The sequence below is a fragment of the Sinocyclocheilus anshuiensis genome, unplaced genomic scaffold (assembly GCF_001515605.1).
Source record: "Sinocyclocheilus anshuiensis isolate Anshui unplaced genomic scaffold, SAMN03320099.WGS_v1.1 scaffold183, whole genome shotgun sequence".
NCBI classification, from domain to species: domain Eukaryota; kingdom Metazoa; phylum Chordata; class Actinopteri; order Cypriniformes; family Cyprinidae; genus Sinocyclocheilus; species Sinocyclocheilus anshuiensis.
Window position 1 is genome coordinate 1,833,007 of NW_015548309.1, and position 15,193 is coordinate 1,848,199.

At 39.7% G+C, this 15,193-nt stretch overlaps 1 protein-coding gene across 2 annotated transcripts in view; it reads right to left on the reverse strand.

Annotated features, from left to right (window-relative positions):
* Positions 1 to 15,193, reverse strand: part of LOC107656325 (ELKS/Rab6-interacting/CAST family member 1-like) — a 298,875-nt gene that overhangs the window by 206,219 nt on the left and 77,463 nt on the right. For both annotated transcript variants that reach the window (XM_016444117.1, XM_016444118.1), the window contains 2 exons: positions 13,988 to 14,123; positions 3,088 to 3,219 (listed from right to left, as the gene is read on the reverse strand). In XM_016444117.1, coding sequence (XP_016299603.1) covers positions 3,088 to 3,219; positions 13,988 to 14,123 — 268 coding nt within the window. The remainder of the gene's footprint in view (positions 1 to 3,087; positions 3,220 to 13,987; positions 14,124 to 15,193) is intronic.

Consider the following 15,193-nt stretch of genomic DNA (forward strand, 5'->3'; position numbering starts at 1 on the left):
ACACACACACACACACCCACACACACACACACACACACACACACACACAACACAGCTTTTAAGTGAGCTTAACAGACACACTTGGCTTGACGAGAAAGAATAGACTCATTTTTGGCCAGAGGTTTGCTTTCATGTCAGTGTAACAAAGAGCAGTCACCCTTGTCCCCATACATTTAAGAACAACATACTGACAGCAATTTGTACAGGCACTGCACTCGGTCCAACATGTGCTCTGCACAATGAGAACAATGAGGCGAGCAGCTATTGGAGGAAATTATACACAGAGCTAAAGACGAATGCTTGCTTATGATTGGCACAACAGAGGGTGTGGTGAAGCAACGGAGGGATGTTAATTAAATAGCGGAGGAGAGACTCTGTGTGTGCGTAAGGAAAACTGTGTGCATTTGTGTGAAGCTAATTAGATTTTGTATGGTTTAATGCAGGACCACAAATCACGCATTTAAAAACATATCTGCCAATTGCCAGTGAGGCAAGCTGCCATTCTATTTTTTATTTTTTTGTATAGCTCATAACTCCCTAAATATGTAACCCGGAATATGAGTTCATTCTTATATAACAGGTGCCAGGGTGGAGAAGAACTTCTAACGGCGATATCCTGAGTGCGTAGCGAGACTTGATGCGACTGGGACATCGGTAATGAGCGTGGAGACTGGCTCCGGAGGGTGGCACTTGTACTGTCCCCATTTCCTCTTCTCTCTGAGCCCAAATGAGGGGGGCCGGCCAGGCTTAGCAGCAGCGTTGGCTCCCGCCGCAGCCCCCAGCTCTAATTAACCTCTGGGGGATTGGAGTGGAGGTCCGCCTGGCGGTGAAGAAACTTGGCGGTGAAGGCCATAACACATTCCCGAGACTGCAACGCACACTGGGACGATGCTCAGCCAGCCATGCAAATCTTTAGAAAATGGAGAGAGCGAAAAGGAAGGAAACGGCAGGGCTCCAGGATCCACAGAAGGTAAAACAAACCATTAAAGGGGTCATATGATGCTTGTTTAAAGATCATTATTTGGTGTATTTGGTGTAACAGAATATGTTGACATGCTTTAATGTTCAAAAAACAAATTTTTCAAATAAAGGAAAACTTGAAATCGCATCATATGACCCCTTTAAGGGTTTAAAAATGAAGCAGAGAGTCGATGGAGCCAAGTAAGATGGACAGAGAAGGAGAAAGCAGAGGAAAAGTTCAGGGATTCAGGTTGAGGGGAAGCAAGATTTGGGCAGCTGCTTTGCTCTCCGTTTCAAAGCCTGACTGGTTGCTTGTGTTGTCCGGTTCATGGAGGACTCGTTCAGAAAAGGTTATAGGAGTTTGATGTTATCATCAAGGCTCAACAGACAGCTAGACAGTGGTGCAAACTGCATTAAAAACAGGTTAGATTAGGCCAGGAAAACTCAGGAACGGCATTCCAGCACTTTTGGATAATAAAATAACAAATTGTTGGCAGTTTATTTGCAAATTCAATCCATTTCCAATGTGTTCTAGATGAAGACACACATTTGGTCTCCATTTAGAGAGTTGAATTGCATTAAATGGATAATTCATTTACTCACCTTCATGTCGATCCAACCCCATAAGACTTCGGTTAATCTTTAAAAAACTTTGAAATGAGGATATTTTTTAATGAAACCAGGGAGGTTTCTGTCCCTCCACTGAAAGTCCAGGTAAACCATTTAGATCCAAATTTATCCAAATTTAGTAGATCCAAAAAGGTCTGTGTTTACCATACGTGATACACTCTATGTATTTGTGTTTATATGTGCCTAAATTAAATAATTTACAATTAAAGTATTTACACCTCTTCACAAGACTTGGTTAAAACTGTTTGTTTCATATGGAATTATTTAATGACACCTCTATGAACTTTCTGGGTCTTCTAAATTTCGGTTACCTGGACTTTCTATGGAGGGACAGAAACCACTCAGGTTTCACTAAAAATATCTTATAATTTGTGCTTCAAAGATTAACCAAAGACTTATGGGTTTGGAATGATATAAGGGTGAATAAATAATGACAGAATGTTCATTTGTAGGTGAACAACTCCTTTAAGTAGACCCAGGTAGAGTCTATATATGTGTCAATTATTTTGCTCCTCTACCTCCAAAATCCCAGTTGAACTCCTGCTTAAAAATGCTAAGAAAGAAATGCTGGCATGTGCAGTCAACACACAGGATGCTCCTCGTGTGCACACGTTCTATGTAGCTGAACTGAATCGGACCAAAGTTAGTAGTTCTCACGCAGGCCACACAAAGCTTATTTATGTTCTAAATGAAGACTGACTGCAGACACAAACACGTAACCCATGCATGCCACATGAATGTTCACCACTGGCACTGCTGGCATGGATCTGGATGGTTGGCACGGCTCTACGTGCTGGTGTGGTGATGTGCTTTGACAGGCCGGCTTTTTGCTGGTTCCTGAGATCTGTGAAGGAGGCTTTTTAATGGAAGTGATACCGTCCGCCAAGCAAAAGCCATTACAGTCCGGCCTGAGCGATGCTAGCCTTACGTGGATGTGCATACAGCTCTGTATAAACACTAGGGCGGATGTTTGACCAGGCAGATGAGGAAGTGGACATTTCCACAATGAAAAGATGGCTGTAGGGTTTGGCGAGTATCACTCTGAAGTTACCGCACACATTTTGCTTCAGGTAACACATCACAGCCTCGTTATAAAGGTACACAGGAGCTCTTTAGAAACATTGCTAGGAACATTTCCAGGAAACATGACGGTTTATCATACTTCAAGTTATCTGGATATAGCTGGATTGGTAATGTTGTCAAACATCTCATTGAATGGAGATTTTTAACAAAACAAAAGATAAATAAAGATTAAATAAAAACATGAATGAAATAACAAAAAAAGGTAGAATAAATACGAAGAAATATAAAAAATAAAATAAAATAAAACAAGGCACAGAGTATTAAATAAAACTGATCCAAATGTAAAAAAAATATGGCAAGTGAACAATACATAGCATCAAAAAAAGAAAGACATAAATGAGAGAGAGAGAGAGAAAGAAAGTGCATATTAATGAGCCTTGAGCTTCATCTCACCTGTGTGTGGTGTTTTCTCACCTGTTTCTCAGCGTTTGCACGAGCAGATTCCTCTTGTGCCAACACCATTTCTCTCTCAGTCGTGATCTGAACGCTCTCACGCAAGGCCTCCTCCAGCTCCTCGATGCGCTCGTCCTTCTGCTGCAGAGAATCCTGGAGGAAAAAAATGGACTGTTTCGCTTACATGCAACAAGAATCTGTACCATACAACTGACAAACTTGCCTATGAAGCGGTTTATCGTCACAGATTTTTTGTAGAATGTCATGAACAGTTCAATACCTGGACTCAACTGCCTTTTGACCAAAATTGAATTATAAAACAAATATTCTGACTATAAAATCTAATTTGATAAGCTGTGTACACAGTAAGTACGCAGCCAACAAGTGCAGCAGCAGGTAGCTCTGAGAAAGCAAATTGCAGTCAGTTCACAGCATGTGAGGTACAGTATAAACATTACAAATTATTGGACTGCGGTAAGAGAGGGCAACCCAAGCTGTCCATCTCAGGGACGTGACTCATCTACAGTCTGCTCCCATGATGACTCAGCTCAGATCTATGACTCGACCGTCAAGAGTGAAATCACACTACTTAAAGTATCCACTCTTAAGAGAGTCAAGGTCAAAACCTAGTTATCATGAACGTCTGCGATTGATTGTATCAGGAATTGGAAAAACAGAGGGAAAATGATGGAAACAAAGAAGAAAAAAAACTGATTGAAAGTGTGCTAGAGAGCGAAAGAACGCAATGGTTAAGGTCTCAAATGAATAGGCATTGTGGGATACATGGAGAAACGCCAGAGTAGTGCTGAATATGGGAACAGTCTTGAGTTCATTACGCTGCTCCATTTCAAGGAACATTCACATTTCATTTTCCCCCCACATTTCAAAATCGGCTACAAAAGTCCTGACTTGTTTGGCAGGCCTGAGGCACTTAGTACAGACCTCTACAAACATGCACACAACTGAGCAAACAGCCGCTACACACACATACACACAAACTGCCATTCATACAAATGGAGCTCTACAGTGGTAATGGCATCCATGCTGAGAAACTGCCTTCTAGCTAAAAGCATCAGCCTTCAATATGAAGACAGAGGCCTGATGCACACAATCCCAGACGCCGATCATCACAGTGAACATTTTCATCTGGAATCCCGCACCACAAATTCCTGCTAAAAGAGGCAATGTGAAGGTACACAGATAACCAGATGCATCTGTCGCTCTGCTGCAGACAATCCTGAGAGAAAGATCAAGAGGTTTTAAGCTGTTTATGAAGATGAATTAGCCAAATATGACAGAAAAAAAAGAATAGAATAAAATAAAACATAACAAAAATAATTAAAAACCAAAACTAAACTAAACTAAACTAAATTCCCGGTCATTTGCAATGATGGTATTGATTTTACCATTACATTTTATTACTGGTTTATTTATGCATTTATAATATATATATATATATATATATATATATATATATATACAGTGGGTACGGAAAGTATAATCAGATGTAATTATAAGATTGATCATTTTTTCTGTAAAATTCCTTCCAACTGCATGCATCAACTTTCAATATCAAGACAAGAGGCCTGATGCACACAATCCCAGACACCATTTTCATCATTTTCATCTGGAATCCCACACCACAAATTCCTGCAACAAGAGGCAATGTCGATATCCAGATGCATCTGTTGAATCGGCAGGATTTTTCTGTAACCAAGGTCAGCAATTACAGGACGTTCAGGACATGAGGAGGGCAACGGGGGTACAGATCACAGCTTGTGGTATAAAGGCTCTCTCTTCTATCTTATTTTGACCATATTTAGCTTGCACTTTCCTCTCGCAGGCAGACCGCAATCACTTTGGTTTGATTTAAAGCGACAGTAATCCTTTTTGCTCGGTCAATATCTCATTACGGTAATGCGTTTGGTGCCAAAACCACACAGATGATAGAAGGAGACACCTCAGGGAAGCCACAAATAAAAGCCACATGCTGTACCGGAGGGACCGGCCAGGTTCGTGTGGGGCTCGCTGGGGAATCTGCCCAGCTCTCCGCAGCTCGCACATCCAATTAGGAGATGAGCAGGACGAGCCTGAAGAACAAAAGCTCAGCTCACACAGTTGGGGCAGAATGACTTGCAGCTGTCTAACATGCTCTCACACACAGAAATAATCAACCATAGGTTACCTAATTCAACACGAACCCGTTTTGTTCCCATCTGCAGCTTCTTTTTGGAAGGAACGGGACTGAAAAATGTGTTTGCACTGTAGCTGCACTGTCCCAGGACTCAAGCGGTTTCAGCAGTTCATTAGGGTGAGGAGTTAGGTCATTGTAAGGCATTATTTAAAATGGATGAGCTCAGCTACAAGTCTAAGAAAAGACAGCCAAAGTGGAGGGTTTGGTAGCAGATGTCCCTTAGTCGTTTTTCCCAGCGGGAGGATTCTTCTGTATCGTTTTGGATGCGAGAGCGAGGAATCGCAAATGTTTATGAAAGACCCGGAAAGAGCAGCAGGTGTCCATCCTTCCTGGCTGGGGAAAGCGTAAAAGACGGCCAAAAGCATGGTAACATCAAACAACATACGCCAACAAACAGGCCCAATAAAAAAGACCTTGGAAGTCTATTAAAGAAATAAGAACATGCGGATGTGATTCCCCCTACCCCCGCCATCTGATCCCGAGCTCCCGATCCTGGATCTGGTTTGAGTTGAAAAGCACGGAGACTGGCGAAATGCTCTGCCAGACTGAACCGCATTTGGTTTTGACTCTTTGGAGAATCAAGAGACACAACAAACCAAATGTGAATGAGTTCATTGGACGTTCAACGAATCCACAGTTGTTTAAAACGGTAGAAGAGCCATCGTACGAGGGAGAAAATTTGAGAGGGAGTAGCTGAAAGTGGGCCACAATAAACTAGAGTGTTGTTAATTTGTGAACGCAATCAATAACAAGAAGGCCAGGAGAGGAGGGAATTAAAGTGAGTGACAAGCAGAAAGAAATCTAAGCTTCCATGACGAGCTCAAAACAGGGCTTTGAAACGCTCCCAAGAGAGCTGGATATCAAGCCTCTGGGTGCTGTGGTTACTGCAGATCTAAGAGCTACGAACACTGTTTACTTCACTTCTATAACCTCCTGTGATGTGATTCTTTGAAGCGAACCCTTTCCGGCATCTTCCAAGTCTTTTTTACATCTTTCTTTCAACCCTCTCTCTCTCCCATCTTACACGGCTTTCTGCATGTTCTACATCATGATGATGGCTTGATGTAGGAGGAGTGATGTGTCATGTCGTAAATCGAACAAACGGTGTATGACTATGTTTTTAGAAAAAGTCCATCCTATTCTGCCTATGATTGAGAAAAGTGACAAGCAGTTTCCAATGCTAAAAATATGTCAAAATTAAGTATCCACATGGCAGAATTGGATAAATATATAAAAATAAGTTTGCCAATATATGAAACTATGTGAATTATTTACTAAAGATTAGTCACAAACTAAAGATATATTATAATTTATGTAATATTTATTATATGTAATAAATATTATACATTTAACTATAATAAAACATTTCACATTTAAAACAAATTATAAAATATACATCTGTATATATTTTATAATAATATTTTATATATATTAAATTAAATATAAATTAAATATATCTTAAATATTTTATATATAATAAAAACAAATTGAAGAAAAACATATTGGAATGGCATCATGCATTAATCTGTAAACATTTTTTACCCTTTTCATGTTCTTATTTTTATTTTGAAATGTAAATTGTACATGTATTCCACATTGACTCAACCCATGACATTACTTTTTCTGATATATGTCATATTTCTATGGTTATAAGTAATAGATGCTTTTTCATTTCTGGTTGATAGCAGACCAGTGTTGTTATTTTTTGCTCATTAAAAGTCTAAAATAAACGTATTTATTTCAGTTAATATTGTCCTCTAATATTTAGTTTAAGTTGAAGTAATAAAATTTCTAAAACTACAAAAAAAATTTTTTTAATAAATTAAAGCTAAATAGAAATAAAAAACTAATAAATATGACAAATGCTCATTACAAAATGACTAAAAAAAACCTAACATTTATGTATAACTAAAATAAAATGAAAATGAAAAAAGAAAATATAAAAATAAAAGCTAAATTTAAAATATTAATAAATACTATAATGTTATATATATAAAAAAACAACACCGAAATATAATATTAGTTTCATTTTTCATTTTAAGCAAAATGTGGCACAACGATCCTATGCTTACTCTTCAGAGTACAGGCATACACATTCATTATGCTGAGTACGAAAAAAAAAAAATATGAGCATGGGGAAAAACATTGGCCAGGTGTGTTAGACTTTCGGCTCTCTCCACCCTCAGCCTGTGGTGGTGGGAAGCTGACCTTTAATTCACAGTCCTGTGATCACTGCTCTACCGTGCGTTGAACGATAGCGGGTGTTTGGGCACAACGTGTCATAAAACAGGCTCCCCAAAACATAAAGTCATTATCATCAAAGCATCTCTGCGGGGAAAATCTGCCCTCGGCAGGGAAGCCACTGGGACAGTTTCAAAGCCACTAGTTTATGTACATGACAGTGGACCCAAACAACAAAAAACACAAGAATGAGAGCAAGAAAGTCCCACACAGCCAGAGGCTAAACACTTAGCATAAGGAGGAGGAGAAAGACTTGAGATGTAGCAGAACAAAGATGGGTGTAAACAACAAGGCTCTGTTCTGATTGAAGGGGTGGAGGGCCTGCATATGGGGCTGATGGGTATCAGATGGTGCAGCTCTGGGAAGGCAAATCTTTTTTTAAACAAGTCGGTTCACTTGGTGGCCATTTTGGATCTGGGTAACACCCTCGGGCAGTTGTTTTCTAGTCATGCAAGCTCAGCTCCAATCTAGTTGCATGAATCCACCAAAGTATTTGCCAACTTGTGTTGCAATAACATACACTGCAAAAAAGCCTATTCTTAATGAGTGTTTTTGTGTAATTTTCAAGTTAAAATATCTAAAAATCCTTGAATCAAGAGATTTACTTAAGAAGCAACACTGCATTAGACATTTAAACTTGTTTTTTGAGAGAATGCATCTTTAATACAAGTATATTTTGTCGTACTGCACAGACATTTTCTCTTTTTTTAGTATAAAACCAAGTTTTAAAAAAATATACTTTTTTAAGATACAATCAACGCTGGATAATAAATTTAGTTTGTTTAGCTCCATTCAGGCTATTTTTATGCATCATCCATCTCATGTGTGTTATAGTGAATGATTTAATAATGATCTTGCCAAAAAAAGTGGTACAATCTTCTAATATTAAGGCATGGTTTCCTTTCTCATAGCTGTAATGTTGTGTGCTGAGATTTCGACCATTCATTACTCAACGACTGCTATGTCATACGTTTTCTGGCTCAGGCCAGCAGCTCTGGGATTTGCTGAGGAGAAGACAACAGTATGGAGTACAAAAAAAATAAAAAAAGAACTTTTGGAAAGCCCACAAAGAAAATGGTATTTCCTTCCTTTTGAATGTTTTCAGCAGTCATGCTAACACACCATCTCTAAAATACACATAATAATCTAACTGTTGCAGCCCAATGCATCCCTACAACCAAACAAGGTGCTCTTGATTCCCACAACTTGAAAAAGTAGCCGTTCTCTAGTCAGAGTTCCTCTCCAGCGCTCTCGCGACTGGCGTCTGTTAGCTCCCTCCTGACCTGTTCGCGTTCGAGAGGTGATGAGTGGCAGAATAAAGGCTTTTATGTGTGAAGTACACTGTGCCTCTTGCTTTTCTTCCGAAGCGATTTCCATTCCTCAGTCTCGGCCTCGCTTTACCTCTCTCTTTCCGTTTCCCTCCGAGTGTTGAGAATGGCTCTCGCCACAGCATTAGTGATGACGACCTTGTCGGGCAGATATTTACCGCAGTTTTGTTTCACCTCTGCTCAGTGTTACCGCTAAAGTCTGATCTCTCGTCAGTCTTCGGAGGTTTTGGAAGACAGACTGGAACATTCGAGAACATTCCACAGAGACCTCAAGAAATCAAAAAAAGTCCTAAACCTGAAGCTGCCAATGCTAATTTGTCCGAGACAGTAATGTAACATCTAATCCCAAGATGGTTCCTCTACACGCACAACTTGTTGTTAGGTCAAGCACAAGCAATTCGTAAGAAATATAACGGTTCCCTGCTAAAAAAACAGCCAGGTTTGCTGGTTTTTAGCTGGTTAAAGCTGGTCTCCCATTTTAATGTGTCCAAAACACATAACAGAACAACAAAAAACAGAGCCAAAAGTCAAACAAAACAAGACAAAACAAAACAACAAAACAAAATTCAAAATGAAACAAAAAGCCCAAAACAAAAAAACCAAAACAAAATTAAAAACAAACCAAAACAAAAAACCTAAACAAAAAATAAAAACACCAGCTAAAACTAGCAAACCAGGTTTGCTCATTCATTGAACTGAATCATATTTCCTAAAACTGTCCTGTGCCAACTATAGCTTCCTCATTGATCCTGGATGTTGCACTGCAACCAGTCTGTTATGGCAGGTTGAGAAAATGACATTTAGGATGAAAAAAGGCCTCCCACGTCAGGGACAGTAATACGTTCCCCCTGAATAAAAGCAGCATCGGCAGGCCAGCGAGTCATAAAAGGCTCCTGTTTGACTCTTTTATATCTGCATGTTTAAAAAGGACCATAAACCTGTGATTCGCCTGCAGCACTTTGGTTTATTAACTCCAGTGTGTCGCCATCACCTGTCAGATCTTTTCATTTGCCTGCAAATGCGAACACAAGCAGAAAGACCAATGAGAAGCTGCAAGATTGCAGATGTGTACCTGTTACATAAATCTTCACATAAATGTGTCTAATTTCTAATTAGAAATGTGGATGGGTCAGGATGGTTGATTACTGAGGTTGACTAGTTTCTCTAGATTTTATCTATTTTTTTTTTATATCATACATTTAGGAATCCCCTGCTATGAAAATAAAAAAAACGAATAAAATAAAATCATGACACTAAATCAACCGACTGTACGCATACAGTATATTCAGGCTTTCTTAACCGTGCACAAATTTACATGCAAAACACAAAAGACCACCAGTGCTTGTAAGAGCACTTAGCAGCATGATCCCTAACTCGCCAAATGTTATAAAATACTGTTCCACAATTGCACACTAAAGGTGTCACTCTAAGCTCTCGGCATTTGAGTGCTGATGTTTACAACCACATGAGAGCACATTGTGCCAAACATAAAAGGGTCTGGGAGACTTATAAACAGAAGACCTATGGCTTACAACCGCTATTCGCAATGTGCGGCGCTCCGGCGTCAGTCTAATGGCTTCTCTGGAGTAGTGCACACATTGCACCTGTGGGGGAAACCCTTTTCTGAGCTTGCTTTGATGATTGCACAAACTATGTGGCGGAATATGTTCACCCTTTCTGAGGTGAAGCATATTGACTGGATGTACCTTTCCATTCTTTTACTTTTTTATTTTCTTTCCAACTCTCTCTTTCAATTTTTCCGTCGAATCTTTCTTTGGTGAAGGCCGATCAAGGTGGAGATTGGGATTCTTCTGGTCACAGGGCATGCTGGGAGTCAGAGCATTTGGCGCTGCAATCAGTAAGACGGTGCACTAAAAGAGAACAGACTCAACCACGCAGTAAAACAGGTATTTACTGGGCTTCATTATAATGTCATCTTTTCTCCCCCACTGTCTTACTCCATCCTGCTTCCCAGCGAAAGTCTTGATTTCTTCAGGCTGATGATATTTGATTGGCGGGAGGAGTGTGTGTGTGTGGAGATGTGCCGGCACGGCTTGAAGAGATGTGGACGCCTATAAAAACCCATCTCCAGTTTTATCAGGCTAGAGAGATAAATGAAAAAGGATAGGGATGACTCAGAAGAGGATAAAGTCACGCTCTTGAGGGTCATTGATTAAAGACCCTCTCTTGCATTGCAATTCTCTGCAGCATATGCGCCCCATTTGCTCATCCTATGGAAACTAACAGCTAAACTTAATTAACCAGACATTGACATTTTGATTCTTTCCCATCAAAAAGTCACTTCCAAGTAAATAGCATGTTGCTATCTGGTGTATACTGTAAGTGGTTTCTAGGGTTTTTTGTTAGTAGTCACCCAAGGTTAGGGTTGGGGTTAGTTACAGTACCAATGAGCAATCCAGAAATGAATTCAAAATGATTTCACAATGTAACAAAAAAATCACTTTAACTTTTTTTGATGGTTCTTCTGTAATTCTGTGGTGCTAATTATTATTATACTATTTATTTTCATGTAGCTTCAATATTTTGGTAAATAATTCGGTCAGGTTAATTTTAGAATTTATCATTAATTATGAAACACTGGTTTAGTACGGATGGGTTTTGTACTAATTTTGAATGTTTTTTTCTAGTGATTTCTGGAACATTCCAGAACATTGTGGGACTAGTCATAAAAGACAAAAATCATCCAACATAGACTTCTGAAGTTTTGGACAACTCACTTTTGGTAACTGTTTCTGTTAAACTGTTGTTGTTAGCTCAGTATTCTGCATGTACCATGTAATTTTTATGCATGAGTAATAACAGATTAGCTTGTATAAGTTGTCAACATATTTTTTAAGTTTTCATAAGCATTGTTAATGATGCACAAAAGGTAATGTGATTTTCATATTCAGCATGAAACTTTCATTACATTTCAAAAGAGATTGCAAAAAGGAAAAAGAGTTGAATTTGTAGTAGGAACCAACTGAATTTAAATTCTCAATTTCATATAACCCTAATATGTATTGTTAAAAAAAATGTAACAATTTTTAAGAAATGTTAGAATGAAAGTTGGTCCGTTTTTAGTTTTTAAGCATTGAAGTTTGAAGGTTTTATAGGACTTACAGACAAACAGATTTGCTGAACACCACTTCATTTCCCAGAATACATTACCTGCGTTGTATTTCTTTGAATTGCAATTTGGTAATTTCCACTTCCTGCCATTCCAATTTCAGTTCAACTTCCTGTGTGTTAAGGCCAATTCAACTCAAGCACAATTTGAGGTATGAATCATGTCAATAGCATGCATTACACACCAAAGTTTAATAATAAGGTCTACGGGTTTGTTCGATGTTACAATGATGCTAGCCTAAGAAAGCACCACTAATTAGAAGAATGATTGGATCAAATCATGTGGAAGCAGCACAACGCCACCAGCAGGAAAATCAAAAAATAGAAGCGAGAGTCCTTCCTTTCTGACCATCTAACCTTCTCCAATGTCAACAGTTGCTATTCTGAATGTGTTTGTGCAGCTCTGGTGCTCAACCACAACCGACCACCCCACATCCCACCTCTGGGCTCCAATGGAAACCTTCTTAATTGATTGAAAAAGCCATTTTTAGCACCGGGTCAGAGAGAGAGAGCGAGAGAGAGAGAGGATCGCTCTGGTGTCCTGGACTAACCTCTCTCTCAGCTCACCCTGACCAACAGATTGGTGCGGGACCACCGTAACCATACAACAATTGGTTTCCCTTCCAAACACGCCTGACGCGTCCAATAGCGTGTGGAGATCAGCTCGGGGTTCGCCTGATCTGGAGTCTCAGGGCCTCAAGGCCGGATCGTGACATGCCTGTGGGGAAGGTGGTGGTTGATGGTCTTGGCTGAAGGAAGCAGCTGTTGCCGCTTCCAGACGAGGCCCTCGATGCAGCCGCATCAGGGTGCTTCGAGTGCAAGCCACATGTGGGCTCGTGGCAATGTGACCCCACGGAGGAAGCTGGGGCCCTGAAGTCATAAATGAGCTCTCTTTGACCGCAACACGTACTTGTGCGCACGCACACACTGACGCACCAGTTGCCGGGTACCACAGGTCGAAGTCCAACAGCACATCAATCCTGCTGTCAGAAAAAGAGCATATGAACTCGAACGAAAACAAAGAACACATGACACAGAACAAGGAAAATGTGAAAACGGAGAATGATCGAAAGAACAAACCGACGGCCAGGAATAACACCGAAAACCACAACAAAGGGAGGGCTGCTGTGGCATTGCTGTCTAGAGGTCTACGGCAAAGAGGAAAAACAGCCCCTCCATAAAAAGTGGGACTTTCTGTGCTGAGATTCTCACAGACATTAGCTGCTGATTCTGGCTTTCTATTCGAACCCTCACTCCAGAAGGGCGGGAACGACCACCAAAGACCACCGTCTTGTCAAATCGGGGCAAAAATAGTCAATATGATGAAAGTTGCATCAGCCTAGATGAGGTAGTTTGTATTTGCAAATCGGCTCAAACTAAATACGCTGATACCTGGATACGGACACTGCTGCTTCAATATCACGGAGCCATAGATTCAAAAATAGTTCCTGCGGTTGCACTGAACAACTGTGTCTTATTTAATTGTTCAATTATTCTCTCCTTTTATCTTTTCCCAAAATCCAAAGCTCACAATGAGAGGAGGACACGAGGTCAGGATGTGCGTGAATGCGGTCTGGATGAGGGAAACATGAGCTCGCTCTTTACCTGAGAAACATCCCAGCAATTCTCAAATGAGGAACCAGAGCTGACATCCAAACTTATATAATCAGAAGACGGATCGCTCTGAGGAGACTCATTTCTAGGCAGCGCAAAAGGAAAACCTTTAAATGCTGCACAAATGATTGAGCTATTGTGAATAACTCATGGTTTTTGGGGGACTATGACCCTCTTAAAAGATTGATGGGCCTCATTATGGGTTAAGTTTCAATGTTAAGACCATAACAGCCACTGCTCTCGTCAGATTTCAGCGGTTATGTGTGTAAAACGCTTGCCTGAAATCCATTACAAGGCGTAGGGATTCATCCTGCATTTCAATTAGGCAACATCACATGAGTAAGGTCTGATCTGGAACAGACTCATGAACCGTACGTAACTGTGAATAACGTACATAAACGTCATGTGGATTTACCTTGATATGTTGAGAACTCTCGTTGATGTTATCCTCTCGCTTACGAGCCTCTTCCATCAACTGAGCATTCTTGTTCTTCTCCACCTGCTCTTTGTGCTTCAGGTTGGCAAACTTCTTGCTTTGGTCTTTCATTTGCCTGCAAGGACACACCAACAGACTTCAGTCAGACATGCACAGATGGACATTGAGGTGGACGGATACTGGAAACATGCGGAGAGAGGAACGTGAGTGTTCAAGTCTTTGATAACTAATGGTATAGCAACTTTTTCGCAACTAGCATTGCCAAAAGGTTTGCAGAAAGTATACTGTGCACATTATGAAATAAGGCATAATGTTTCACATACCATATTTAAAAATAGAATATGCATTATTCTATTTAGAATAACAAAAAAATGTAAATAAAAAAGATCAAATAAAAATTTTATAATGCTGCATTGCGTTTAATGAAATCAGATTAAATGCCTATTGTATATTTGAATCTGAAAACCAAGCTTTGTATATATAGGAATGGGTCAAAATAAAACTAAATTAAATAATAAAATAAAATATAAAATTAAGTTAAATAAAAATAAAACAAAATAGAATAAAAAATAATGTGGCATTATGTATGATTGATGAAATCAAATCACAGGCTGACTGTATATATTTAAATTGGAATTGATTTAAATTTGAAAAAGCAACTATATTTCAATATATTTTAATTAGGAATGGGTGAAACCAAAAAAGATAATATGAAATACCAACTAACATTGCCAGGCCACAAGTAGACTCAAAAATCTCTTCCTCAAAGAGTGTTTTAGAGTTTTTTTCTTCTTTTGCACACATATAAGCAGTCTAGTACAAACAGAAGGGTCAATGAGAAGATCCAAAAATGGTCTACCTTATTATAAATGACAACAAAAGGAAGCAGGACTGATCTCAACAGATCAAGCTGTGCTGCAAATTAAAGGCAGTATGTTTGTGTTTGAGCTCTGGGATTTTTCTCATTATCCTTTTCCCTCCTCCATTTGCTGTGGCATGGAAACCCGCAGGAACATGAAGCACTACCAAACAGGAAGGAATAAATAAATTAAAAGAGCATTCAAGCCGTTTTCATTTCTGAGAAGTGTCGTACCAACAGGCCTAGATGCTGCGGTCACCCGGCCCCAACGAGCGTTAGAGCGCGAGAGTTTTCCTGTTTACGTGGCCGCTGTCGGTGTATTGCCC